Here is a 26816-nt window from a genome sequence, read left to right on the forward strand (position 1 = left end):
GGAAAAGGTAAGGATGTCTTTTGGGTCTTTATGGATTTGTAAAGGCTGATGACAGGGTGGACAGGAGGGCACTGTGGGAGATATTGCAGATATATGGGATAGGAGGAAAGCTGTTAAGAGCAGTCAAGATTTTTATTAGAGTAGTAGAGCCTGTGTTAGAATTAGAAATGGATAGAGTGGTTTGAGATGGGGTGGAGCTTCATCAGGGATATATTATGTCCCCTTGGCTGTTCAATTTATGCATGGGTGGGGTGGTGCGAGAGGTGAGCACTGGGGTGGCAGGCCAGAGATTGGAGATGGTTAGGGAGGGTAGAGTGAACTGGCAGATGGGCCAGTTGTTGTTTGTTGGCAGTGCTGTGCTTGTGGCAGGATCAGAGGAGGGATTGGGGAGGTTGATGATGGAGTTTGGGAGGGTGTGCAAAAGAAGGAAGATAAGTGTGGGTGAAGGTGGGGTGATGAGATGTACAAGGGAGAATGTGTCAGCAAATTGGAAGTAAACATTAAGGGGGAGAGACTGGAGGAAGTAGTTAGCTTTAGATACTTGGGTGCAAATGTGGTGGGAAAGGGAGGAATGGAGATAGAGGTAGAATATAGATTGAGAGAAGCAAGTAAATGCCTTGGGGATTAAGAAGTGTAATGAGAAGTACACATTTGGGAATAGATGCTAAGAAGAGATTGTATGAAAGGGCAATTGTGCCAATAGCACTATATGGAACATAAATAGGGAACATAAGAGAGGAAGAGACAAAGAGTCTAAATGTGTTTGAGATGAAATGCCTGAGAAATGTGGTAGTGGTTACTAGGCTTGACAAAGTGAGAAACAAGACAAGAAGGAGAGCTGGGGTGGAAAGGGAGTTGGGAGATAGTGTTGAGGAAAAAGTATTGGGATGGTTTGGACACATGAAAAGAATGAGTGAAGAAAGGTTAGTAAAAGAGGTGTGGTAAGCAAAGGTAGAAAAATAGAACATGAGGGGGTAAACAAAGATGAGATGGATGGATGGGGTAAAAGGGGCATTGGGAAAGAGGGGAATGTCTGTTGAGGGAGGAAGGGAGAAGACAGAAGACAGGGATGAGTGAAGAATGGTTATGTATGTAGGGTCTGATGTGGTAATGCATGAAATGGAGTGGGTGGGGGATGGAGGAGTAAGGGAGTATGTGCGAATGATATTTTGACACAGCCCAAAGGGATTTCTCCCCATTTTCTCTTACAAAGGATTACAAAGGCATACGTATAGTTAAATAATAAACAAACAGGTAAATAGTAAATAATAATAAATTAACATATAACTAATAATAAATGAAAATCAAACAGACAAATGATGACAAAACAAAAACAAATAATATAAAATAAATTATGATCATTACAGCATCTTGCTTAGGTGCTTATCTAAATGATTCTTAAAGCTTCGAACTGAACTACATTGTACTACTTGTGCAGGAAGGGGACAGAGTGGGGAATCACCGATTAAATGAAGCAGCCTTGCTGTGGATGTGCTGTGTCTTGCTGCATTACTTTTGACCCAGGGTAGTGGGCAAGATGCAGGGATGACCCGTTATCCAGGAGAAGCCAAGACAAGTGGGAGGGAGGGGGGTGATTGGGAGTGGAGTATGTGGGGATGCAATGGGTGGGGGAAAAAAGCTGTTGATACATGTATCTTTTTGAATGCTACTTCTACCTCTTACAACTATTCTACTCTCCCATCAGTCATTTTCTTGGCATCTCCCACCACCACAATGAAAGACTCCCTCTCTGCTCCTACAATTAATGTCTCCTTGATATACTCTTCTTATCTCCCTTTCACAGCATTCTATCCCATTAAATAATTACCATGTGCTCTCTCTACCTGATTTACTTCTTCACACTCTTTTCACTTTCTTTAAAAAAGAAAAAAAAAAAAAAAAAAAAAATCTCATTTTCAAAATTCTGACAAATGTCTATCCAATCTCACATCTGGTTTTCTTTTGGTCTCCCTCACCATGTACACCACTTCCATTATCTTTATACCTCTTAAATGATTCCTCCTTTCTTCTCTGCAAACATTCTTCAAACATACACCTTTCTTGTGCTACAAATACACTTGTCTCCGTATCACCATTCACTGTCCTTACTTCTGTCTCTACCCACACACAGTCTTTACCTATTTATACTTCCTCCTTGAAATGCATCCATTCTTTCTGTCACCACTTTCCCTCTCTTTCACCACATTCCACACCCATCTCAATTTTGCTTTTCCCTCCCTTCTCTTCTTTGTCATAGCACTAGTGATTATATAGGGAGTGTGAATGAATAAGAATGAATAAATGAATGGATGAAACTTAATGAAAACATGTTAATGAGTGAAAGAAAAAAAAAATGAACGAATGAGTGAATGAGGCATTGCAAACCTGAGCACAATCTAGTGGATAAGTACATGCTTACATACATACACTAAAAGACCTCTTCCTCTTTATATGGGAGGTAGCCAGACAAGGCATGGACCCATCCTACACATATCCCACCACACCCGTTTATTTTCCCTCTTATTCTAACTTCTTGTGGATGAAGAGCCATCAATGACCTCCTGTACACTGCCTGGGTCAGAAGCGATGCAATACAATGGGAAGCATGAATGAATAAACAAGTGAGATATACAGCAAGTCCTCCTTATACAGTAATTCTTTATCCAGTAAATTCAGTGTTACAGTATTTGGTAATTACTACCCTCAATTCTATTTATAGTAAGAAAAATTCACAGATACCGTATCCGCTTGTGTTATGGAGGTAAAATTAGATATTTTGAAGAGGAAAGAGCAGGGAGAAGGTACATCTGCCATAAGTCGAAACTTGGGTTCAGTATACAGTAATTTCAATTTGCGGTAAGGTTTTCAGGAACGCATATGTACCGTATAACGAGGACTCTCTGTATCAAGATAATACATACATACATATACCAAGGCTTTTTCCCCCTTACAAGGGAGGTAGCCAAAAAGGAAAAGGCATAAAATCATTCCCACCCATTCCATCCCTGAATACACTCCACACCCCTCCACCCTCCCTCTCATATTAGCACCTCCTGGATGACGGGTCATCCTTGCATCTTGTCCACTGCCCTGGGTCAGAAGCAGTGTCACAAGATACATACATACATATACCAAGGCTTTTTCCCCCTTCCAAGGGAGGTAGCCTAAAAGGGAAAGGCATAAAAACACTCCCACCCATTCCATCCCCAAACACACTCCACACCCCTCCCACCCTTCCTCTCATCTGAGCACCTCCTGGATGACGGGTCATCCCTGCACCCTGCCCACCGCCCTGGGTCAGAAGCAGTGTCGCAAGACACAGCACATCCACAGCAAGGCCGCTTCATTTAATCGGCGACCCCCTTTGCATATAAGGCGAGGACGGGGAGAAATCCCTTCGGGCTGCGTCAAAATTTACTCACACATACTACCCCACCCCCACCCCCATTCCTCCTCATGCAGTCACAACATCATCCATATACAAGATAATACAGAAAAAAATAAAAGATAAAACAACACTCAAACATGAGTAACTGAGTGCAGGGGGTAACTAAGTAAATGACAACAGGCAAGTGATAAATAGTGACTGATAGGTATTTTTCTTTATAATTCTGGCTTATCATGGAATAAATCCTCTCCTATACTTGTTTCCAATGTACTTTATTTCACTGTAAAGACGTGATGTGGAGATGATCCACCTACCTAACAACTATTCCACATGACCACCAGCTGGTGGTATTATCCACCACTCTGGATCTTCCTCACCAGTTCCAGCAACTCCATGATGGTTTCTTTGCCTGGTTAACTCACCTGGTTGGCCACCCTGTTCTAGACTAGCATACTGCTAGATGGAGATAAGCTTTGGGTACACAGGGATAGCCCACATCTTGCTGGCATGCCAGCCCTTGTTCAATATACATCAGAATAGAAAAGTACAGGGTAAAGGGCTGAGTTGTGTGCCATGTACACAGAAAGTAGACAGCTAGGAAGGAATATCTGTGGAACGCTTCACGATTTTGCATGTCATGCTTGCGCAGGGGCCATGCTAATCTTCTCTATCGTTCCAAACAAAAATATTGACATATCATGTATAGGCAGGGAAATTAAAAAGAATATCTATAAATGAAACATGTCTTGATATGCACATTATTAAGTACTAATAATGAACAAACAATAAAAGTGATTCTGTGTGAAGAAATAGTAAATGCACTTTATTATGACCACTATGACTACTCTGTTAAAACCCTTCAGTATATATTCTATGCAAATATGCCATCAACAATTTCCTTTAAATGGAAACAATTCTACACATCATATATAAACCAAAACTCATTGGTGATTTGTGGTGAGATTAAGTGGGGAATGGAGAAGAAAGTAGCAATGTCAACACACACATTTCCAATAATGTTCCCTAGATACAATAGTTTCAGTTCCCTAGGATGTTGTACATGTCAACACTGTCATACACATCTGTAGTAACACCATTTCATCTCGCCACTAACTCCCATTGCTAAAAATGTTGTATACTATATATGGTACTTTTACAATACATGTACATAATAAAATAAAAAATACTATCTACACTATAGGGGTTCTCAACCTTAAAAATACTATACAGTCTATTTTAGATGAGCATTTCTACTTTAGAGGGAATATATCTGAATGATAAAGGTTTTGGAGAGTTTGAGGTATTCAGGGTTCAGAGATGGAATGAACCAGGAAATTGAATTTCAAGTGTTGGAAGTCAGTAGGGCTATAAAAGCCTTTACAAAGATCCAGAACAGATAGAATATATCAAAAGAGGATTACATGAGAGGGAAATAGTATCACTGATAAAAATGTACTGAAGAGTAAGTACATACATACATACATATACCAAGGCTTTTTCCCCCTTTCAAGGGAGGTAGCCAAAAAGGGAAAGGCACAAAAACACCCCCACCCATTTCATCCCCAAATACACTCCACACCCCTCCCACCCTCCCTCTCATCTGAGCACCTCCTGGATGACGGGTCATCCCTGCACCTTGCCCACCGCCCCGGGTCAAAAGCAGTGCCGCAAGACACAGCACATCCACAGCAAGGCCGCTTCATTTAATCGGCGACCCCCCCCTCTCCGTCCCCCCTTGCATATATGGAGAGGACGGGGAGAAATCCCTTCGGGCTGCGTCAAAATTTGCTCACACATACTACCTCACCCCCACCCCCCGCCCATTCCTCCTCATGCAATCACAACATCATCCATATACAACCATTCTCCACTCACCTCTGTCTTCCGTCCTCTCCCTTCCTTCCTCAACAGACATTCCCCTCTTCCCCAAAGCCCCCTTCACCCCATCCATCCACCTCATCCTAGGACGTCCCCTCATGTTCACTCCCTCCACATCTGCCTTCCATACCTCTTTTACTAGTCTTTCTTCACTCATTCTTTCCATGTGTCCAAACCATCCCAATATTCTTTCATCAGCCTCATCTCCCAGTTCCTTTTTCACCCCTGCTCCCCTTCTCACCTCATTTCTAACTCTATCTAGCCTAGTAACCCCCACCATACTTCTCAGACACCTCATCTCAAACACATTCAAACTCCTTCTCTCTTCTTCTCTTATGTTCCACGTTTCTGCCCCATACAGTGCTGTTGGCACAATCACTCCTTCATACAGTCTCCTCTTCGCATCCATTCCTAAATGTCTATTCCTCATTACACTCTTTAATCCACCAAGGCATTTACTCGCTTCTCTCAATCTACATTCTACCTCCACCTTCACTCCACCTTTTCCTGCTACACTTGCACCCAAGTATCTAAAACTATCCACTTCCTCCAGTCGCTCTCCCTTAATGTTCACTTCCAGTCTACTGCCTGTAAGTAATAGAAAATAAAAATGGGTCTTGTGATGCTGGAAGTTTGGATGCAAGGAGAAAATGTGATGAAAAGTATACAAGGCTGGGATAGAGGAATGCAGCAATTTGAAATCTATGTGAGGAAAAGCTAACCTTTTCACCATGGTGAAATACTTTTCTGTCTATCAAACAATTTTATTTAGCTGTAGTACGAACTTAGGGATGAAATGGGTGGGAGTGGATTTATGCCTCTGACTTTGGCTACCTCCCTTGTAAGAGGGAAATAGCCCTTGGTATGGTAAAATAAGAACTCAAGGCAAAAGCCTTAAACGGTTAACAGCCTTTCTCCTGAGCTGGCCCATCAATAGAATAATGTTATTTGATAACTGTTGCCTCAAGTTATATTGACAGGAATCCTGTAGCCCCAAAGCAGCAGGCAATAATCCTTGTCTGTCTGCACTGTATTTGGGTGGAACTGTTACTATATCACTAGCTTTGAGTAACAGAAGGAGAGTTGTCACCAGTTGTCATCTCTCTCTACATGAATAGGTGGAAGTACAGCTGGAGTTAACTGAGATATGAAGAGATCTTAGGCACAGCCAGGAAATAAGAGGGTCACACTCCTAGGGCTGTACTTCCAGATAGTGGTGTCGATATGTTTTGATTATTGGTACCATGGAAATGATTCTGATGTCCATCTCACAGGACATCACTTGCCAGTACTTGACAATGGTCCCTTACACTGTTTACTGTAAGAAACTATCTCTTACTCCAGGATTCAATTTTGTGTCAAAATTATAAAACTAACTAGCTACTACATCCAGCTAATTACCCCAAGGGGAAAGATTATTCTGAAGACAAGCATCACATCATTGCCTAGTGCTGAAACAGTATCAGCACAGAATTAGCTAGGCAAAAATGTCCAAGATGCAAAAACTAGTCAGAGGACAAAGAACCTGCTACCTCACACTGACCTATCCTCACTCTTTCCATACAACTCTTCAAGATCTTTTCACTAAGTGACCTATGGGTTAAACTATTGGCTATGGGTACTTTTCTTGAGGCCACAGGTCTCTTGCAAGAAAGAACCAAAGCAACATATAGACCGACTGATTACTGTCTTCATAGTATTGAAAGTCAAGCTGGATGGTTACCCATTCTGGGACTAACCCCTAATTAAATAAATTCTTTGTCTACAAGAAAATTCTGTTCTCTGTGACAAGCTATACATTTTGCTGGACTAAAAGATGTTGCTGACCAGTTAATAGAGTAAAGAACATATACATTTCTTGTTTTTCCATATAATATCTTGGCTAGTAGTACCAGTCTCTTTGAATGTGAATACACACCCTCATCTCTAAGATGCAGTGGAACCTACTTCATATGTAACATCAAAACACAACCACTTCTGCCTCAGTGATGATCCTAGATTTTCTTTCTGGCTGATGCCATACATTTCTGTCAACGAAATAAACAATTGTTGCCTGCAAGTGGTGGTCTTGCAAGATGGGCACCAAAGCCTCATCTCCTTACAACCTTTTTTCAAAAACTTTTAAGTGTCCTCACCCCCATATAGAGATGCAGCCCTAAAAGGCTGACACTCCATCTCCAGACTGGGCCCAAGATAATTTTTTTTATCAATTTAGTTTTTCCTTCAACTTCTACACAAGGGGAGCTGACATCCTACAAATGCTCCCCACCTACTACTACAAGCTGGTGAGAGAAACTGTACACCATAAGTCTGATGTTTCTTCCCAAAGATGTATAGGAGGGTCATAGGATCATTGGAAGCAACTTTGAGGCTGATGATTTCTAGCCAATAAAATTCAAAGCAACAAATATCATTATTTCATCTGACTGAGAGCTGACCAGATAAAATGGGGTTCTGGTCGCATAATACTGTAAGTTCTCCAAGTCTTCCAATCACATTAGTAAAAACATGTTATCCAGAATTAAATCTGCAAAGGGTATCACTGGGATGAAGGGATTAATAAAGAGGCACATTTAATATATATTTCATTTGAGCAGGTGACTACCTCCCTGGTAAGGGGGAAAAAGCCCTCAGTATATGGATGGATTTTAGCAGATACCTAGTGGATTCTATTGAGAAGAGGATCAAATCCTGGGCTGATTAGGATTTCAAAAACACTCCTACATCAAGTCTTGCTAAAAGGAAAACCACAGCGCCACAGCAGCTATTAACAGTACTTAGGCAATCCAACATATCTGTGCTGGATTTGAGTGGGTTTGTTTATCTCTAGATAGCAGGCATTGGTTGTCAGCTAGCTCTCCTTATGTGAACAAGTGAAGGTATTAAGGGAAGACATTCCAAGATGATAAAGATCTTGGGTCCAGTCAAGAGAGGGTGCCATGCACCTCCAAATGTTGATGGAATCTGAAGATGAGCAGTGAAGATAAGATTCTCGCTAAAATCCACCTCATATGACCACTGCATGCAGATACCCATCACTGATGCAAGGATCTTATGAAGCATTCCATCAACTTTTGCTTTAACTGAATTTTTTTTTTCCCTTTGATGAAACAAAATCTGTAAAGTACCAGTATGTCATTATGTTCTGAAATTCAAATAAAACTTGTCATTATGTTCTGAAATTCAAATAAAACTTAACTTCACTATATTTTTAGTAATCAGATGTAACTTGCAATACAGACAGCATTAGTTGAACTAACAGAATATCCATACCTATTCCTATATCATACATCACTAAGGGAGATAGGGTTCATGAAAGAGTATTGAGATGGTTTTGATACATGAAAAGAATGAATAAAGAAAGATTAGTAAAAGAAGTGTTGAAGACAGAGGTGAATGGAGTGTACATGAGGGAGCAACTAAGGATGAGATGGATGGATGGGGTAAAAAGGGCACTGGGATGTATCAGGTTTGAATGAAATAACAGAGTTGAAGAAGGGAGAAGACGGAAGATAAGGGTGAGTGAAGAATGGTTGTGTATGGATGATGCTGTGATGTATGGAAGGGAGTGAGTGGGGGATGGGGAGGGTAGGAAGAATGTGTGAATGATATTTTGATGCAGCCTGAAGGGATTTCTCCCCATCTTCTTTTTTTCTGCACGAGAGGACCGAGAAAGGGGGGTTGTTGATTAAATGAAACAGCCTTGCTGTGGATATGCTGTATCTTGCTGCATTACTTCTGACCCAGGGCAATGGGCAAGATGCAAGGATGACCTGTCATCCAATAGGAGCCAAGAAAAAAGGGAGGAGGGGTGGTGAATGGGAGTGGAATTGGTGGGGATGAAATGGGTAGTATTGGATTTATACCTTCTGACTTGGTACCTCCCTTGTAAGGGGGAAAAGCCCTTGGTATATGTATGTATATACCACTAATCTCCCCTATAAGGGAGAATAATCGTCTTGGTAAATAAAATCAGATAATACAAATGGAATTTAAGATTAGCAGTCTTAATAAGAGTCATATGGACTAATCACATTTACTTCTTCTACCCCTCCCCTACCAAGGGTGTCCTACAATATGAATAGAATAGTTGAGTAATGACCAGAGTACAAACAAAAGTGCTACTTAGTATAAAAGGGGATCCTAATTTTTTATCAATGAAATATAATACTGAAAGGTCCTAATGAATAGAGTAACAAATAAATTAAAATGCTAGATACAGCATACATACTGGTAACACCATCAAAGTACATTCTTTTCCAGTAAAACATTAAGATTTCACTTCAAGTAGGTTGAGAACCCCTGGTCACCATAGCATTGAAATTAGTAATACTCCAGCAACTGTCCTAATTACATGAACAAATGTATTACAAATTACAAAATTATAAACATACCTATTTCATATTTTTATATAATTCTAAAATTGATCACATACAATAAAACTGTGTAAAATGCATGTATGAAAAATATTTATGTATTACACCTATGAGCACCACAAGTTTCAAACAGTGTTTTGAAAATGTATAAACCTTAACTTTAAAAATATATAAACCTGAATCATGTGACAAAATAGGCACATCCTGGAGACATTTAATATACTTTATCTTAAAAAGATACATTCTAGCACAACTTCACTGTCTTGTAAACAATTTCCGTGTCATATCTACAATTAAAAAATTTCTAGAGTCCAATCTAAAATTACAGTTGTTATCGGAAACTCTCAAAGTACTCCTTATGTCTTTTACATACATCATTAACAATCAGCAATTCAATTTCAACATTAGTTTGTTTCTGTGTATCACTAAGCTTAACGACACTGACGTCCTCTTTACTCACCAGGGTAACTTCTTCTCGGCGTGTCTGAAGAAGATTTCCAATGACTAATCTATGCTTGTACTTACTGAGAGCACCCATGGCCTTTTCAATCAACTTGGACTCATCTGTCTCAAGTTTGAATGAAACAACAAAAAGCTGAGGACCCCATAAGGAAACCAGAGGCCTAAGCATCTTGGGAACCAGCTGTAGGGTGACTGTGAGTGGGCCAGAGGACGACTGAATTTTGTGCTCTGTCATCATTTCTGTAAAAAAAAATATATATATATATATATATATATATTATCTATACATGCATATATTAATGGACTTTTCTCTCTTTTGTATGTGAGGTGACCAAAGCAAATCAAATGCTTTGACTCTTTATGGAAGAAAAATACAGAGGGACATCCCCAGTCCCTATCTACACCCCATTAAGTCATCTTTTTGGACACATATAGGAACAGAGACAACAATCTTATCACATGAGCACTGAGATTTTATGAAAATGTGTATGTATGGTGGTAGGAGGGTAAGAAAAGATGAGGTGAAAGCAGTTATTAAAATGATGAGAGAAAGTAAGGCACCTGGGTTAGATGGGTGTCATGTGAAGTGTCTGATGAAGTAAAAGTGGGCAGCCTAGTGAGGTTGTTTAGTTCTGCTTTACAAGGAAAAAGGGGACAAATGTGAGTATAGTAGTTTCAGAGGGATCAGTTTGTTGAGTGTAGTTGGGAAGACTTATGGGAGGGTTTTCATTGAGAGGATTTGGAGAGGAACAGAGGGAGGAATTGATGAGGAACAGTGTGGGTTTAGGAGAGGTAGGGGTTGTGTGGATCAGATTTTTGTGGTAAGACAGATATGTGAGAAAGATTTATCAAAAAATAAGGATGTTTTTTTTGGGCCTTTATGGATTTGGAAAAGGCTTACGACAGGGTGGACAGAAAGTCATTGTGGGAGGTTTAGCAGATATATGGGATCAGGGGAAAGATGTTAGAGCAGTCAAGAATTATCACTAGAGTAGTATAGGCTGTGTTAGAATTAGAAATAGAGTGAGTGGTATGAGGTAAAGGTGGGACTGCATCAGGGATGTGTCATGTTGACATGGCTGTTCAGTGTGTACATGGATAGGGTGGTGCAGGAGGTAAATGCCAGGGTAATGGAAATGGTTAAAGAAAATTGAGAAAAATGGGAGGTGGGGCAGTTGTTGGTTGCTGACAACTGTGCTTGTGGCAGAATCAGAGGGGTGATTACGGCAGTTAGTGACAAAGTTTTGGAAGGTATGCAATAGGAGAAAGTTGAAGGTAAATGTGGGTAAGAGTAAGGTGATGAAATGTACAAGGAGAGAGGAGAGAGGATGGAACAATTTGGATTTAAGTCTTACAGGAGAGAGGCTGGAAGAAGTGGATAGCTTTAGGTAGTTGGGGTTGCATGTGGCAGGTAAGGGAGTGGGGGTGGAAGTAAATTGTAGATTGAGAGAAGCAAGTAAATGCATTGGGTGATTAAAAAGTGTTATGAGAAATAGGCATTTAGGAATGGATGCAAAGAGATTATATGAAGGGGTGATTGTGCCGACAGCACTGTATGGGGCAGAGACATGGAATTTAAGAGAAGCAGAGAGGAATAGTTTAAATGTGTTTGAGAAGTATGGTAGGGGTTACAAGGTTGGATAGAGTGAGAAACAAGGAGATGAGGACAGCAGGGTGGAAAAGGAGATGGGAGATAGAGTTGATGAAAGAGTATTGGGATGGTTTGGATACATGGAATGAATAAGTGAAGAAAGATTAGTAAAAGAGATGTGGATGGAAAGGTGGAGGGAGTGAATGTGAGGGGGCAACCGAGGATGAGATGGATGGATGGGGTGAAAGTGGGCATTGAGCAAGAGGGTGATGTCTGTTGAAGGAGAAGGCAGGAGATAGGGGTGAGTGGAGAATGGCTGTGTATAGATGATTCTGTGATGCAAGGGAGTGGGTTGGGTTAGGGAGGGATTATGTGTGAATGATATTTTGACACAGCCTGAAGAGATTTCTCCCAATCTGCTATTTTTCTGCATGAGGGGATGGAGAGGGGGTCACTGATTAAGTTAAGTGGCCTTGCTGTGGATGTGCCGTGTCTTGCTGCATTGTTTCTGACCCAGGACAGTAAGTGGGATACAGGGATGACCTGTCATCCACAAGGAGCTCAGATGAGAGGGAGGGAGGTATGGTGGATGGGATTGGAATGGGTGGGGATGAAATAGGGGGGAGTGGATATATGCCTTTTGACTTTGGCTACCTCCCTGGCAAGGGAGATAAAGCCCTTGGTATATAGAAATAGACAGAAATGCTGGTAGTGTGAAAATAGATGTGTGATCCAATGGAGAGTTGTGCTTATTTCCGAGGATGTGATGTTCTGCTAATTCAGCTGGCATATGACTGATCTTAGCATCATACTTCATGATGTTGGACTCTTCTGTGTAAGAATATTTCTGTTTAATGTAATGACGGCTGTATTTACATTGGTGTGTCAACTGTTGTTGTTGTTGTTGATAGAGTACAAAGATCGATGGTCTTGGGATGTATTTGTTTTGTGGCTGTGCTGATATATGTTCATAATATTTCTGGCAATTATGGATTCTTGTATCTTGTTGTTGTTGTTGTTGTTGTCGTTCCCTACACTGTCTGTCTGAGCAGTCCCGTCTCCCCAAGGAATGCCATAGCCGAAACTGGGTTTTCCCACAAATCCTTTATAGAGCGTATGTTGTGTTGTTTGCGTGCATGATTGTGTATAATGCAGTCTTCCATTATGTGTTGTATGGTATGGGGTGAAGTGTTACATCCTGGGCAGCTGTTCACAACGTGGTCATCCAGCCTCTTCTGGTAGCTTAGAAGTGCTGGGTGGTGCTGCAGCGTCTACGTCGTGGGACCACCCCCCAACCCCAAGAGTTGGGGGCCAAACGGCAGCAACTACCCCTGGCCACCGGCTCTTGTATCTTGTTGCTTATGATGGTTGTATCTCACTGCCAATAATCAATGCTTCTATCCCTGGATAGGAGTATGGTGATGTCAATATCATACCAAACTGGTGGAATCATACAGATGGTTTGGTTGATATATTGATTCTGTTTAACATCAAAAGCTCCCCCTCTCAAAGAGGACTAGGCCAGTGCCACCTTATGGAGGGGTTTCTGTAGATGGAAATTTAATGTAGTATGATGCCCTTACTACGAACTCACTTGCTGCTGGCAGGATTTGATCCACCTCCACTCTGAACTTGTGCCCACCTAGTGATCCTCTAAACTGCTCAGTCACCAAGTATCCCAGAGGTGCTAAAGGAGAGTAGCAGAAAAGAGGAATAGCAGGAGTTACAAGTGATGAGTATTCTTCCAATTATAAAAGAATGCTGTGGAGCTCTGGTCCACAGGACTTTCACTATGGTTGCTATCATACTGAGTACATGAAACTTTCAACATCGGGACAGGGATGGAAGAAGACGGAAGTAGGAAGAAGAAGAGTAAGAGGACTTCCATCAGCACAGAAACAACACAAATACTGAATTGGCCTGACTCCAGATAACATATACACCAAATGTGCACACCACAAAGAAGACAACTTACAATCCTCCTCTCTCCCTTATTCACACAATACAGACTTCTATACAACATTTCTTTTCTAGGGAGAAAGAGGTAACCCCAGGGTTAATGCTGAACACCATGGGGATGCAGGTTTTCTACATGTATTACTGCTTCTGACCCAGGGCAGTGGGTGAGATGCAGGGATGACCCGTCATCTAGGAGGTGCTAAGATGGGAGGGAGGGTGGAGGGGTGTGGAGTGTTTTCGGGGATGAAATGGGTGGGAATGTTTTTGTGCCTTGTCCTTTTTGGCTACCCCCCTGGTAAGGGGGAAAAAAGCCTTGGTATATGTATGTATGTATTACTGCTTCTGACCCAGGGCAGTGGGCGAGATGCAGGGATAACACATCATCCTGGAGCCAAGTCAAAAGGGAGGGAGGGGGGGTGGATGGGAGTGGAGTATGTGGGGATGGAATGTGTGGGAGTGGATTTTATGCCTTTGTTTTTTGGCTACCTCCCTTGTAAGGGGGAAAAAGCCTTTGGTATATGTATGTATGTATTAAGAGTTTTACCTACAATAACTTGGACTTCTATTCCTGGGAACAATGGTGAGTCATAGAGATGGAGGAGTTGTAAAGGTTAGATTTAAGGAGGGTACCAGAGAGGAGGGAGGGATACACATATGCTATATAGGCATTTTCACCCTCATAAGGAAGTGGCTTAGTCAAAGCATACACCTACCCCACACTGATCCAAAACCCAGTCACTGCACCTCCACCCATCTTAGCAAGCACAATGAATAGGTTTTGGATGGGTGAGGGATAACAAAAGTTAAAAAATGTGAGTATTCTTTTAAATCAAAATCATTTTCCAACAATTAAAGAATACTGTGCGACTCTGGTCCATAGGAGTGCCCTGAAAGTCCCTAAGATTCTGACTGCAGAGAACCCTTGCAGATAATACCTCATAAGGAGGGTTTTCTACAAGTAAAGGTCCAAAGTCTATGGAATACACCCTTTCAACATGGTCAGGTATTTCAATACCTTTGTTCATGATGGTGAGAGGCGAATTTATGAAATAAAGACCCCCTCCACCAGGAGCTTGCCCCCGTTTAACCTGCATGAATTTGTCTGTCCTCAGCCAGTCAAATCCATAACAATAGGCAACTCTGCAAGTTGTTAAAAGCTGATGCATGGTTTTGAGATTTCAAACTACAACTTTAACTAAAATATTACTCAAGGAAAGGGTTTTAAAAATATAGCCAAGAACTCCATCATCAAAGTGACATATTTCATAAATCTAATTATTGTTAATAGCCTATGATTTCATTCTACTGAGTGGGAGCCCTGGAAATGAAGGGGCTATAAGACAGACAAATCAAATAAAGAAAATACTGTAACATATTTCATGTTTCATTATTCTATTTTGGCAGAAAAAGAGGGATCAAAGTGTAGTACACTTTTCCAGCAATAAGTAATCAAATCACTAACCCTGAGGTATGTAAAAATCTGATACAGCAGCAGCTAAGTACAATAAGGAAGTTGGTGCCAGCTTCTGTAAACTCTGTGTGGCTGCTCGTAATAGCCACAGATAGTTGGACAGGGTTGTGAATGTCATCATGAAAATACATTTTTCTGACAACACTCTATTGTACTCCTCCCATACTGGGGTGATCTGGAAGAGAAGAGCACTATTATTAATGCACCATAATAACTTGTATATGCATATAAATGGATGGACACACAATCAGGAATTAGTCTCAACATAAGCAGACACAAAATGCCTCTACTGGAGATATACAAACATGACGATATACAAGTGTAATAGCAGTTTTAATGAGTGAAGATTAGTAAAAGAGGTGTGGAAGGCAGATGTGGATGTAGCGAACTTGAGGGGTCAACCAAGGATGAGATGGATGGATAGAGTGAAAAGGGCTTTGAGCAAGAGGGAAATGACTGCTGAACAAGGAAGGGAGAAGGCAGAGGATGGGAGTGAGTGGAGAATGGCTGTGTATGGATGACCCTGTGACACAGCCTGAAGGGATTTCTCCCTGTCTTCTTTATTTTCCACATGAGGGGGGTCACCCATTAAGTGAAGAAGCCTTGCTGTGAATGCACTGTGTCTTACTACATTGCTTCTAACCCAGGCAGTGGGCAGGAGACAGGGATAACCCTTCATCCATGAGGAGATAAAATGAGAGGGTAACAAGGGTAATGGGAGTGGAATGGGAGGGAGTGGAATGGGAAGGAATGGAATAGGTGGGAGTGGAATGGGAGCGAATGAGTGCGTGCCTTTGACCTGGGTACCTCCCTTTTTAGGGAGAGGAGGGTGTTAAAATAAATAAGTTTTGAGGATAAGTGGCAGGGAGATGATTCTCTTCGATATCCATTTTGCAGGATCATCTCTTACATAGTGTTGTTGTTGTTCCCCAGACTGTCTGGCTAAGCAATCCCATATCCCTGAGGAATGCCATGGCTGGAATGGGGTTTACCCACAAATCCCTTATGAAGTATGTGTTGTATTGCTGGCATGTGTAATTGTGTACAATGCAGTCTTCCATAATATGTTGTATAGTATGGGGTGATGTGTTGCATCCTGGAGAGTTATCTGAGATGCAATCATCCAGCCACTTCCGGTAACTTAGAAGGGCTGGGTGGTGGCTGCACCACAACCTAATGTGGTCCTGGTATGGCGATGTCTACATCATGGGACCACCCCCCAACCACCAGCATGGAAGGAATTTAAGGCCAAACCATCACAAGAGGCCCTTGCCACCCTTGCAGATGGCATGAACCCCTGAGAGCAGCTTTGGTTACCCAGGGCAAGTATCACTTATAGGTACCTGTTGTTGGTCTCTAAGGCTGATAAGATGGTCTAAAACAGTATATCAATTATCCTACTTAGTCTAAGGCCAAACACTTGAATGAACAAAATTATCTACAACTCAAATTAAATCTACAAAAGGACTGCTAGCCACTAATAAAGGAAAAATAAATCTCCTTAGAACTTTCCGACTTCTGAACAAATGATACTTACCATTTTAGTTAATTCATCATTCAACTTTAGTTCACCATTTTTCTTATCCAGATTCTTGAGGAGGCTGTTTGGACTGAGATGCCTTGTGTAAGGAGCAATGGACTTTTCTCGGTGGAGGAAAATAACAGCATAACCTGCCTTTAAAAAGTATTCAGTAGATGCAGCACCTCTTGTTCCTGCACTGAAGTTGTCAACAAATCTAAAGAAAAGAATTTATAATCAATTTCCAATTATGGCTCCATTACATCAATCTTATTCCTTATAGTACTACCACTTTCTCAATTACTATGGACTTTAGTATGAATCAACTAGTATCATATGGCTATCCTAGATACAGACTGCAAACTTACACCTTTTGATGCAACTGACAATGAGGGATGTGAAATATCACTGCAGTGTATAAGTGGAACAACAAGGCGAGGGAAAGTTTAATAGGCACAAACAAAAGAAAAAAAGAAGAGGATACAGGGGCACCAAGTGGGCACAAGTGAAAAAGGAAAGCAGGATACAATAGGAGTTGAAATATGGGAGAATGGTGAGACTGGATGATATGAGTGAGGAGATGATTAAACAGTAAGGATAATGCAGTGAGAGAATAGTTAGCATAGGATGTGTAATGTATAAAGAGAGATAGAGAATACCTGAGGTTAAAAAAAGGTTAAGAAATGCTGCTTAAGCCTATGTGTCCCTCCAGATATGTATGTTTGGGTAGAGACAGGCTTTGCTTGTATGGCAGAACAGAAAACATCAATAACCCTAAGGTCTCCCATTGTAGTGGGGGCTGTTCACAGTATAGAGTTGGTTCATTGCAGCATGTCACATTATTCTCTGGACAGCTCTTGCCTTATTGGGGAGGCCTGAGTTACTGACATTTTCTATTCTGCTATACAGGCAAAGCCTGCCTTTACCCAAAATATGCATGTCTAGATGGTCATACAGGCTTTAGCAGCATTTCTTAACCTTTTCTAATCTCAGCACAGAAAAATCTAGGATTTCCAAGGAAGTATGTCAGAAAATTGTGTGAGTGTAGCTACCTGTACTTTGTGAATCTGGAGAAGTATAGGAAACAATGTTCCCTCCAAGCCATACCAACATAAAGGTGCCATATTTGTGTTGTAAACATCAAAATATTGCTACTCATTCTAATTACAAAATATGTTTCTTGAGTCCACCATACAGTTCAATAAAATACTGAACACAAAAGTACTTTTTAATGAAAAAAGTGAGCTGGGTAATCTTCATGAAAGTCTAAATGTTGTGTAGAAGTTTTGAATTTAAAATACTCTAGCTCAAAGCAGTACAAGTTTCGCTCAGAAGTGAAATGATTTGGCCATGTTATGAGAATGAATGATGTAGATATCTATGGACTCATGAATTAGTGGTATCAGGCACAAAAGCAAGAAGCTGACCATGAAAAATCTGAGTGAACAGAGTAAACAAATCCACAAAAGTTCATGGTCAGGATGTTGAACAAGCCATAATGTGTACAAGTGACAGCAAGTTGGAGAAAAAATGTATGGATTCAGGCGATGACCTGTTTCATAGGAGGGATGCACCTAGGAGGGGGGATTGGCAGTGTTGCTGGGGAAGAAATGAGATACCATTTTGATACAGTTCATATAGGAGGAAGTAGAAAGGATGAATGTGAGGAAGTAGAAAGGATGAATGTGAGGAAGTAGAAAGGATGAATGTGAGGAAGTAGAAAGGATGAATGTGATTTGAGTAAAAGGGGTCCTCTCCCATCACTAGACATTTTGAAATATATTGATCTGGCTAAAGCACAATGATTTTATTTAGCTATGGGTTTGATAGATCAAAACCACTTTCTCATATATATATACACACACGCACATGCACGCATGCACCAAGAGCTTTTTCCCCTTATAAGGGTGGTACCCAAAGTCAAAAGACAAGTATTCACTCCCACCCCTTTCATTCCCATCTGTCACCTTTTCCTCCCTCTCATCTTAGCTCCTCATGGATGATGGGTCATCCCTGTATCCCCCCCACTGCCCTGAGTCAGAACCAATGCACCCTCTATGTATATGTATATGTATATGTGTATTTATATATACTGTATATATATATATATATATATATATATATATTTATATATATACACACACACATACATATGGACCCTCTTATGCCTTTACTTTTTTTTTTTTAGCAATGTCCGCTGTGGGGCTACAGGTAGCAGGATTCCTAGTCCTAATCCCCGTCCCATTTTTTGTCGCCTTTTACGACTCAAGTGGGAAGACTTGGTGGCAGCATTCTTTTCCCCCACCACAGGGTAGGCAAAAAAAGGAAATGAATATTCAGAGAAATGGTAAAGGACAGTAACAAGGGGTTGGGGGACAGCATAATGGAGGGACAGTCATAGTATAATAAAAGTGTCATCATCTATCACAGACAAAATGATGTGTGGCTCTGGTCCACACGGGCACCCCATATAGACCCTAAAGTATCAACTGCATACTACTTTGCCAGAATAACATGCAGCCAATACCCCAGAGGGAGTATGTATGAGAAATAAACTGACGCAGCCCGAAGGGATCTCTCCCCGTCTTCTTTTCTGCATGAGGGGACGGAGAGGGGGGGTCGCCAATTTAATGAAGCGGCCTTGCTGTGGATGTGCTGTGTCCTGCGACACTGCTTCTGACCCAGGGCAGTGGACAGGAGGCAGGGATGACCCATCATCCAGGAGGTGCCAAGATGTGAAGGAGGGAAGAGGGTGGAGGGTTGTGCAGTATACAGTATAGGGGATGGAATGGGTGGGAGTGGTTTCTATGCCTTTTTCTTTTTGGCTACCTTCTGTGTAAGGGGGATAAAAGCCTTTAGTATATGTATGTATGTATGTATGTACATGGATGGGGTAGTGCGAGAGGTAAATGCAAAGGTAGTGGGTCAGGGATTGGAGATGGTTAAAGAAAATGGAGAAAAGTGGGAGGTGAGCCAGCTGTTGACGACACTGCGCTTGTGGCAGGATCGGAGGAGGGATTGAGGAAGTTGGTGACAGAGTTTGGGAGAGTATGTGATAGAAGAAAGCTGAAGATAAATGTGGGTAAAAGTAAGGTGATGAGATGTACAAGGGGTGAAAGTGGCAGTAGACTGGAAGTGAGCATTAAGGGAGAGTGACTGGAGGAAGTGGATAGTTTTAGATACTTGGGTGCAAATGTGGCAGGAAAAGGTGGAGTGAAGGTGGAGGTAGAATGTAGATTGAGAGAAGCGAGTAAATGCCTTGGTGGATTAAAGAGTGTAATGAGGAATAGACATTTGGGAATGGATGCTAAGAGGAGACTGTATGAAGGAGTGATTGTGTCAACAGCACTGTATGGGGTAGAAACTTGGAACATAAGAGAGGAAGAGAGAAGGAGTTTGAATGTGTTTGAGATGAGGTGTCTGAGAAGTATGATGGGGGTTACTAGGCTAGATAGAGTGAGAAATGAGGAGGTGAGGAGGAGAACAGGGGTGGAAAGGGAGTTGGGAGACAGGGTTGATGAAAGAGTATTAGGATGGTTTGGACACATGGAAAGAATGAGTGAAGAAAGACTAGTAAAAGAGGTATGGAAGGCAGATGTGGAGGGAGTGAACATGAGGGGACGTCCTAGGATGAGGTGGATGGACGGGATGAAGGGGGCTTTGGGGAAGAGGGGAATGTCTGTTGAGGAAGGATGGGAGAGGACAGAAGACAGGGGTGAATGGAGAATGGTTGTATATGGATAATGTTGTGATGCATGAGGTGGAATGGGCGGGGGGATGAGGTAGTATGTGTGAGCAAAATTTGACGCAGCCCAAAGGGATTTCTCCCCGTCTTCTCCTTTTATGCATGGGGGGACGGAGAGGGGGGGGGGTCGCCGATTTAATGAAGCGGCCTTGCTGTGGATGTGCTGTGTCTTGCGACACTGCTTCTTACCCAGGGCAGTGGACAAGGTGCAGGGATGACCCGTCATCCAGGAGGTGCTAAGATAAGAGGGAGGGTGGAGGGGTGTGGAGTGTATTCAGGGATGGAATGGGTGGGAATGATTTTATGCCTTTTCCTTTTTGGCTACCTCCCTTGTAAGAGGGAAAAAGCCTTGGCATATGTATGTATGTATGTGTATGTGTGTGTGTGTGTGTATATATATCAACATTAACTCAAAATCTGTAAATAACATCATTGGTTTGAAAAGGGTGAAGGAACATTTCATCAAATGAAGGTATATGAACAAACTGAAGGTCCCAATGGAATGAAAAAACAATAAAAGGTGATTACTAATACATTATTTACTGGGACACAGTGCAAAAAAATAAAAATAAATAAAAAATAATTACCTTACAGTATTTTGTTCCAAGGGTACAGTTGTTCCTCCCGATGTGACAAGAACTATAGGTTTCTTTCCTGCATTATAGAGGCAAAACTCCTCCAGCCTTTTACAAACATCTTCAAATTCTGGAGGAGCTGGAGCTTCTGCAAAATACTTTTCCCATTCCTCCATTTTTATGTGAACTGAAATATATAAAATCACCCATAATCATTTAAACCTTTACAAAAATTTCTAGAAAATCTCAAAAACAAATACATATGGAGAACTTAATCATTCTTAGTATGAGTAAATAAAAAAAGTGCATTGTTTACAAATGATGGCTGCTCCCCTTCTGCTACTATATTCCAGTGACATAAAATTAGTCCTACAATCAATCATTGTGTTGCCCCTGCTTTCTCTTGTGGAAGACATGCAGCCTCCAGCAAACCATCAACAGCCCCCCAGGCAGGGCCACAAGTCCCTTAAATAAGAGATGTTATTTTGTTGTCATTGGATTGTTGGTGTGCAGCACAGTAGTATGAGGAGTTCTGTGTCTTCTGTGTGGTGGTTGGATCTGGAGCAGTTTATACATGTGGCCAAGTTTATTCCGAGTTGGTATTGTCTTCATGCCAGATGGTGTCCTAAGCACAGGTGTGCTAGTGTGGTTCTTGTAGGATGTGGGATGGTTTTCTCCTTGGGCCTTATATTTCATATTAGTCCAACACTAATGCAACATAGACTACATTACATTTTTTCCAGAGATCTATAGGAGGGTCCAAGAACTGTTGCCAGCTGCTGTAGAGATACACATGTCCAGTCAGTGAATCTTGAGGCAACAATTATTACCATTATTACAAAGTAAACCATAGGTGTTCATATTTCTCTACATTTTGAATAATTTCACAAAATAATGTTGAGACTCCTATATAACATGTCATTTTTACTGAATAATTTTTTGGTAGAAAAATGACAAGTTCCAGTGATTATGAGTTGGCATAATATCAGATGAGGTTAGGTTAATTTTACCAAACATGATCTAAGATCTTCAAACTCCAGAGATTTTCACCAACAGCAATAATAATCTCACAATCCTGATAGGTTATAATGTCAGCAGAAAACAAACACTACTGTTTGTGTTTCTGATGGATTTTTTGCTAGACAATCATCGCAGAGGTGATATCACTGTGTAGTTCTGCCTGATTATAAGCAAGGTTATATTGACTCATGCATACAATTCAACAAAATGAAAAAATCTACTGTACAATTATAACTGGATGATGACATTACCTAAGATTGCCTAACTGGTTACAACTCTTGTAGTAAAAATATTGAGCACTGGATTCACCATATAGTTAAAAATAATGCAATATCATCTTTTTTCATTGCTCTATTAACCACTCAGAAAAATATTGAAGAAGAAGAATAAAGAAGACTGGAAAGCTAAATATGACAGACCTGGAAAACCCTACAAACCCTAGTTCCTTACTGATTAGATATGCCACAACTATAATCAACACCTTCTTACATCATAAAAACCAGAACAAAATCCAATCATTATGGGTAAGGATTTGCCACACAAGAGTCAAGTGCCAACAAGGGTAAACTAAATGAAAATATCACTGCTTCAACATGATTATACCATATTCAAATGGATCTCTTTTTCCTTTCCTACATGTGTCACTTTCTAATACACCCAATACTTAAAAATATGTCCCTTAATATAACCTGGGAAACTAACCTTATAGTTTCAACAGTGCAGATTCCACATATATTCATAAAAATGAAGGATAGCACTAGTGTATGGGGTATTTACCACCAGAAACACTGGTCGGCATATTTCTACAAGTCCAAAATCAGCCAAATCCTACCTCATAGCATATTTTTGATTCAATAGCTCCTCTTAGAAACCTTAGTATCATACAAAGAACAGAGCTGTGGATGTCAACTGAGATTTTGGATTCAATAAGAAACGGGACTATTTCTTAAATAAATTAAAAAGGTCTAATAACCAATTTGATTATGAAAACTTTCTATATTGTAGGAATAAGGTAAAATATTTGAAGAACAAGGCAAAACAAGAGTATCATATTAATCAAATATATGAAAACCAAAATCAGCCAAAGAAACTGACAGTCCTTAAAAGAACTGGGTACATCCTCAAAATGTAAATACGAGTCCAGTAACATAAGCTTAAAGACTGAAGGTGATCTGGTGATTGACAAATATACTGTGGTAAATCATTTCAATGAATTCTTCACCATCATAGTTTCTAAACTGGTTGAAGCACTTCCAATTAGTTCAGGTAGATATGGTTTTGAGTTTGCAAAAGTTTTTTATAGAAAACTTGACACCAAGGAAAGGATTTTCAATTTAAGTCATGTATCCATCAAGGAGGTGGTTAAGATTTTAGAAGATCCGAGTTCTACCAAGGCTATTGGTACGGACAATATCCCAGCTCATTTTGTGAAGGACAGTACTTGTATAATAGGTTATCCTACAAAACACATATTAAATCTTTCAATCAGTTCACATTGAATGATATCCCATGTTTGTTTTGATAGGTGCCGAGGTCGATGAAATGAAAGGATGATATATTAGGCTATTCTAACCTACCTAACCTAACCAATGTTTAGTACTTCGGTACCTCAAATTCTAAAGATCATCCAGGTTGTCATTGTCGTCACAGATGCTGATGGCCTAATTATTATTGTACCTTGGGCAATTAACAGATGACGGCAGAACCTCTTGTTCTCTCATAAAATCCAAGGAAGCCCTATTGTTTTTGTAACAGCACTTATTAATGTCACCCGAGTTGGAGAACACCCAGTCCACATTGTGAAAGCCGTCGTCTGATAGTGACTGGACTGGCATGGCATCCGTACTGTATCCTAGCGGATTCTCATTAGTAAATTTTCTTGTAGCAAGGTTTTTTCGGTAAAATTTTACTTTCGACCATTGTTGGAATATAGCAATACAAAATTAAATAGTACTTTTGTAAATTAAAATGTATGAACGTAATATGCAATTTTGTGTGCGGAAATGAAAATAAAAAAAGTTGCTAAAACAGATTTCTTAAGTAACGAAGTCGTGTACTACGAATGGTATGCCATGTTTGTTATGGTAGATTCCGACGTCGGAGAAATGAAAGGACGATAAATTTGTCTAAACTAAAGTAAACTAACCTAACCGGTAAAATTTTACTTTCGACCATTGGAGGAATATAGCCATACAGAAGCTGAGAGAGTGGTTGAAAAGCCCGCCAACGTCTCTCACGACGACGACGACGACCAGCCAGATGATATCTAATTTGCAGGTAATGATTTATTAAACACAGGTTAGGTTAGGTTAGGTTAGGTTAGGTTAGTTTAGACAAATTTATCGTCCTTTCATTTCTCCGACGTCGGCATCTACCATAACAAACATGGCGTACCATTCGTCGTACACGACTTCGTTACTTAAGAAATCTGTTTTATCAACTTTTTTATTTTCATTTCCGCACACAAAATTGCATATTTCGTTCATACATTTTAATTTACAAAATTACAATTTAATTTTGTATTGCTATATTCCTATAATGGTCAAAAGTAAAATTTTACCGTTTTTTCTTTTTTATTTCCGGCAAGAAAATTGCATATTACATTCCTGTATTATAATCTATAAAATTGATATTTAATTTTCTAATGCCATATTGTGTAGGCATGTACAACTAAAATAATACCAAAAAATTAAAGTATCATAAATGTATATACTCTAACCTAACCTATCTACATAATCTAACCTAGCCTACCTAAGTTTATCCTAATCATGGTGGGCCGACCTGGTCGAGTAGATGGGCCAAGTTAGTGATAGACAGAGTTCACCCTACACCCCTCCACCACATCTGCAGAATGTCAATCTACAAAATGAGAGATTAAATCAAAACAAGACATCTTGCAGGGAATCATTGACACTCCACCCAATATTTCTCATTATACCTGGCGCTCACAATAATTTGCAGAACAAGGTATCTCTTTTGGGGAGAACACGATAGAAGCAGCAGCATCTTGATTAGCTTAGGCTTACCGGCTGGGACCTTGTCTTATCAGTGCCTATAGAAATGCTAATATTAACCGCTATAGCAATTATGAACAGTTTAATCAGCCTATCCAGTAATTGTAATTAATGCTCACTTTTTTCAAATACATATCAGTTGTTATCATACTCAATTATAAATATTTTGCTATACCTATTTATCAATTTCAGTCGAAACCTCACATAAAACACCAACTTTTGTTCCAACTTGAGATTCCAACTTGAGGTGACTGTTTGTATACAAACATGTTCGTCGATACAGGGAATGGGTGTACATTTTTATCATGACATATATATTATTACCATATACTATATTATATATTACTACTACCATATATTATTGAAAACCAACATAGACATACTAAAATATTCCAAGTTATTCGAATTAAATTTACTTATCGCAACTTTTAATATGACAATAGATGAATGAATGAATCGATGACCCCTTTTTTGTAGGAACTAGTCTCCCACTTAGGCTATTTATGTATTAATTTATGTATTTATTTGTTTATTTCTAATAGGTTTGTGGGGCTGGTACCCAGAGGATATAGAGAAGGCAGGGCGCCCCTCTAACTTTGCGCTAGGAGCTGAAGGGCTCACATAAACAATTGTCACCCCAGAACACCCACTTGAAGAATCGCCACCCCATGAGATCCCACCTAAAGAATTGTCTTCCCAGTACGCCGAATATCAATAGTGGAATAAAGATTAGGGTTAGATTGAATGAGGGTCATGCCTATTATCATCAACATTACAACCGAAGAATCGTAAACCCAGGATGGCCCACATGAAGAATTGTCGCCCTAGGATAGCATACATGAAAAATTGTCACCCTGTCGAAGTCTGGGGTGACGATTTTTCTCAGAACGGAATACTGTGGTTATGTGCCACTCCTTCCGAGTTTAGTGGCGGCCTAAAACGTACAATGACAATGGCTCTGCATTCTAGCAGGTAGTGATGGAGCGGTTATTGCACTGCAACCCCACAATTAAAGTCTGTAGTGTTTGTCATTTTCTGTTCCTATATGAACACTTGCCATCCACAATGATATCCAAGGCGGATCTTCAGGAGGGTAGATTTATTCCTTCTACCAGGAGGCAGGTAGATTACCTCGTGTCACCATGCTGAGGCCATAATAACAATAAGGTTGCTATGGTCGGCCCTGGTCATCAGTCTGGCCTTGTTGATGTTGCTGTCCATGATCTGTGTGATCGTGGGTGCCAGGGGTAGTGTGGTCCTATTGAACCTCGTCGCTGCTTTGGCAGAATCATCCGCAATAATGTTCCCTGGAATCCCAATATCACTGGGGATCCAGCGAAACCTTGAGGGTCAACTGAGGTTTTGGATTTCTTTATTTTTTGTTATTTCATGAATAAGAATATAACTTAGAAGAAGTTAGTACAATAAAATGCACGTTTCTAGAATTTTATAGTCTTGGTTTTATCCAAATAGCATAATCTTACAAGTGCCTGATAGCAGACGAACCTTTCAATGTCATAGTTACATTTTCTACCACTAGGGCAACTGATGACGTAAGGGTTGTTTACATTCTTGGGCATGGCCAGTAATACGAAAGTGACTTCACATCGAGTGAAGAAGATTTATCGGATTTGAATGCCAAGCTTCATATTTACAGGCAAAAGTGTCAAGGGTTCATGCATTACAAATTGTTTTTATCTGTGATAAGTTACAATAAAACAGGTCTATGTAGCAAAGAGAAAAGAGAAATCATTTGACTGAAGGGGAGAGGATGGCTAGCAAAAATATTCACAGACATGTCTATAAAATTATCTGCCA

The 26816-nt window shown here is 40.4% G+C and overlaps 1 protein-coding gene and 1 pseudogene across 5 annotated transcripts; both read right to left on the reverse strand.

Moving 5' to 3' along the window:
* Positions 1-3992: 3992 nt before the first annotated feature.
* Positions 3993-4087, reverse strand: LOC143021797 (U6 spliceosomal RNA; annotated as a pseudogene).
* A 3198-nt stretch (positions 4088-7285) lies between these two features.
* Ppcs (phosphopantothenoylcysteine synthetase) lies at positions 7286-25277 on the reverse strand. Of its 5 annotated transcripts, none has more exons than XM_076178848.1 (6): positions 25174-25277; positions 20977-21151; positions 16663-16861; positions 15117-15300; positions 13290-13382; positions 7286-10344 (listed from the first exon to the last, which is right to left on the reverse strand). In XM_076178848.1, the coding sequence occupies exons 2-6, from the start codon at positions 21138-21140 to the stop codon at positions 9974-9976; spliced, it is 1011 nt and encodes a 336-aa protein (XP_076034963.1). In that variant the 5' UTR covers positions 21141-21151; positions 25174-25277; the 3' UTR covers positions 7286-9973. The 5 variants fall into 5 exon arrangements, with proteins under 5 accessions (XP_076034963.1, XP_076034966.1, XP_076034965.1 ...); XM_076178851.1 differs by lacking the exon at positions 25174-25277 and adding an exon at positions 24934-25027; XM_076178850.1 differs by lacking the exon at positions 25174-25277 and adding an exon at positions 24923-25021.
* Between the last annotated feature and the right edge of the window lie 1539 nt (positions 25278-26816).

The sequence above is a fragment of the Oratosquilla oratoria genome, chromosome 42, assembly GCF_046742065.1.
Source record: "Oratosquilla oratoria isolate Oo_2021 chromosome 42, ASM4674206v1, whole genome shotgun sequence".
Classification (NCBI taxonomy): Eukaryota; Metazoa; Arthropoda; class Malacostraca; order Stomatopoda; family Squillidae; genus Oratosquilla; species Oratosquilla oratoria.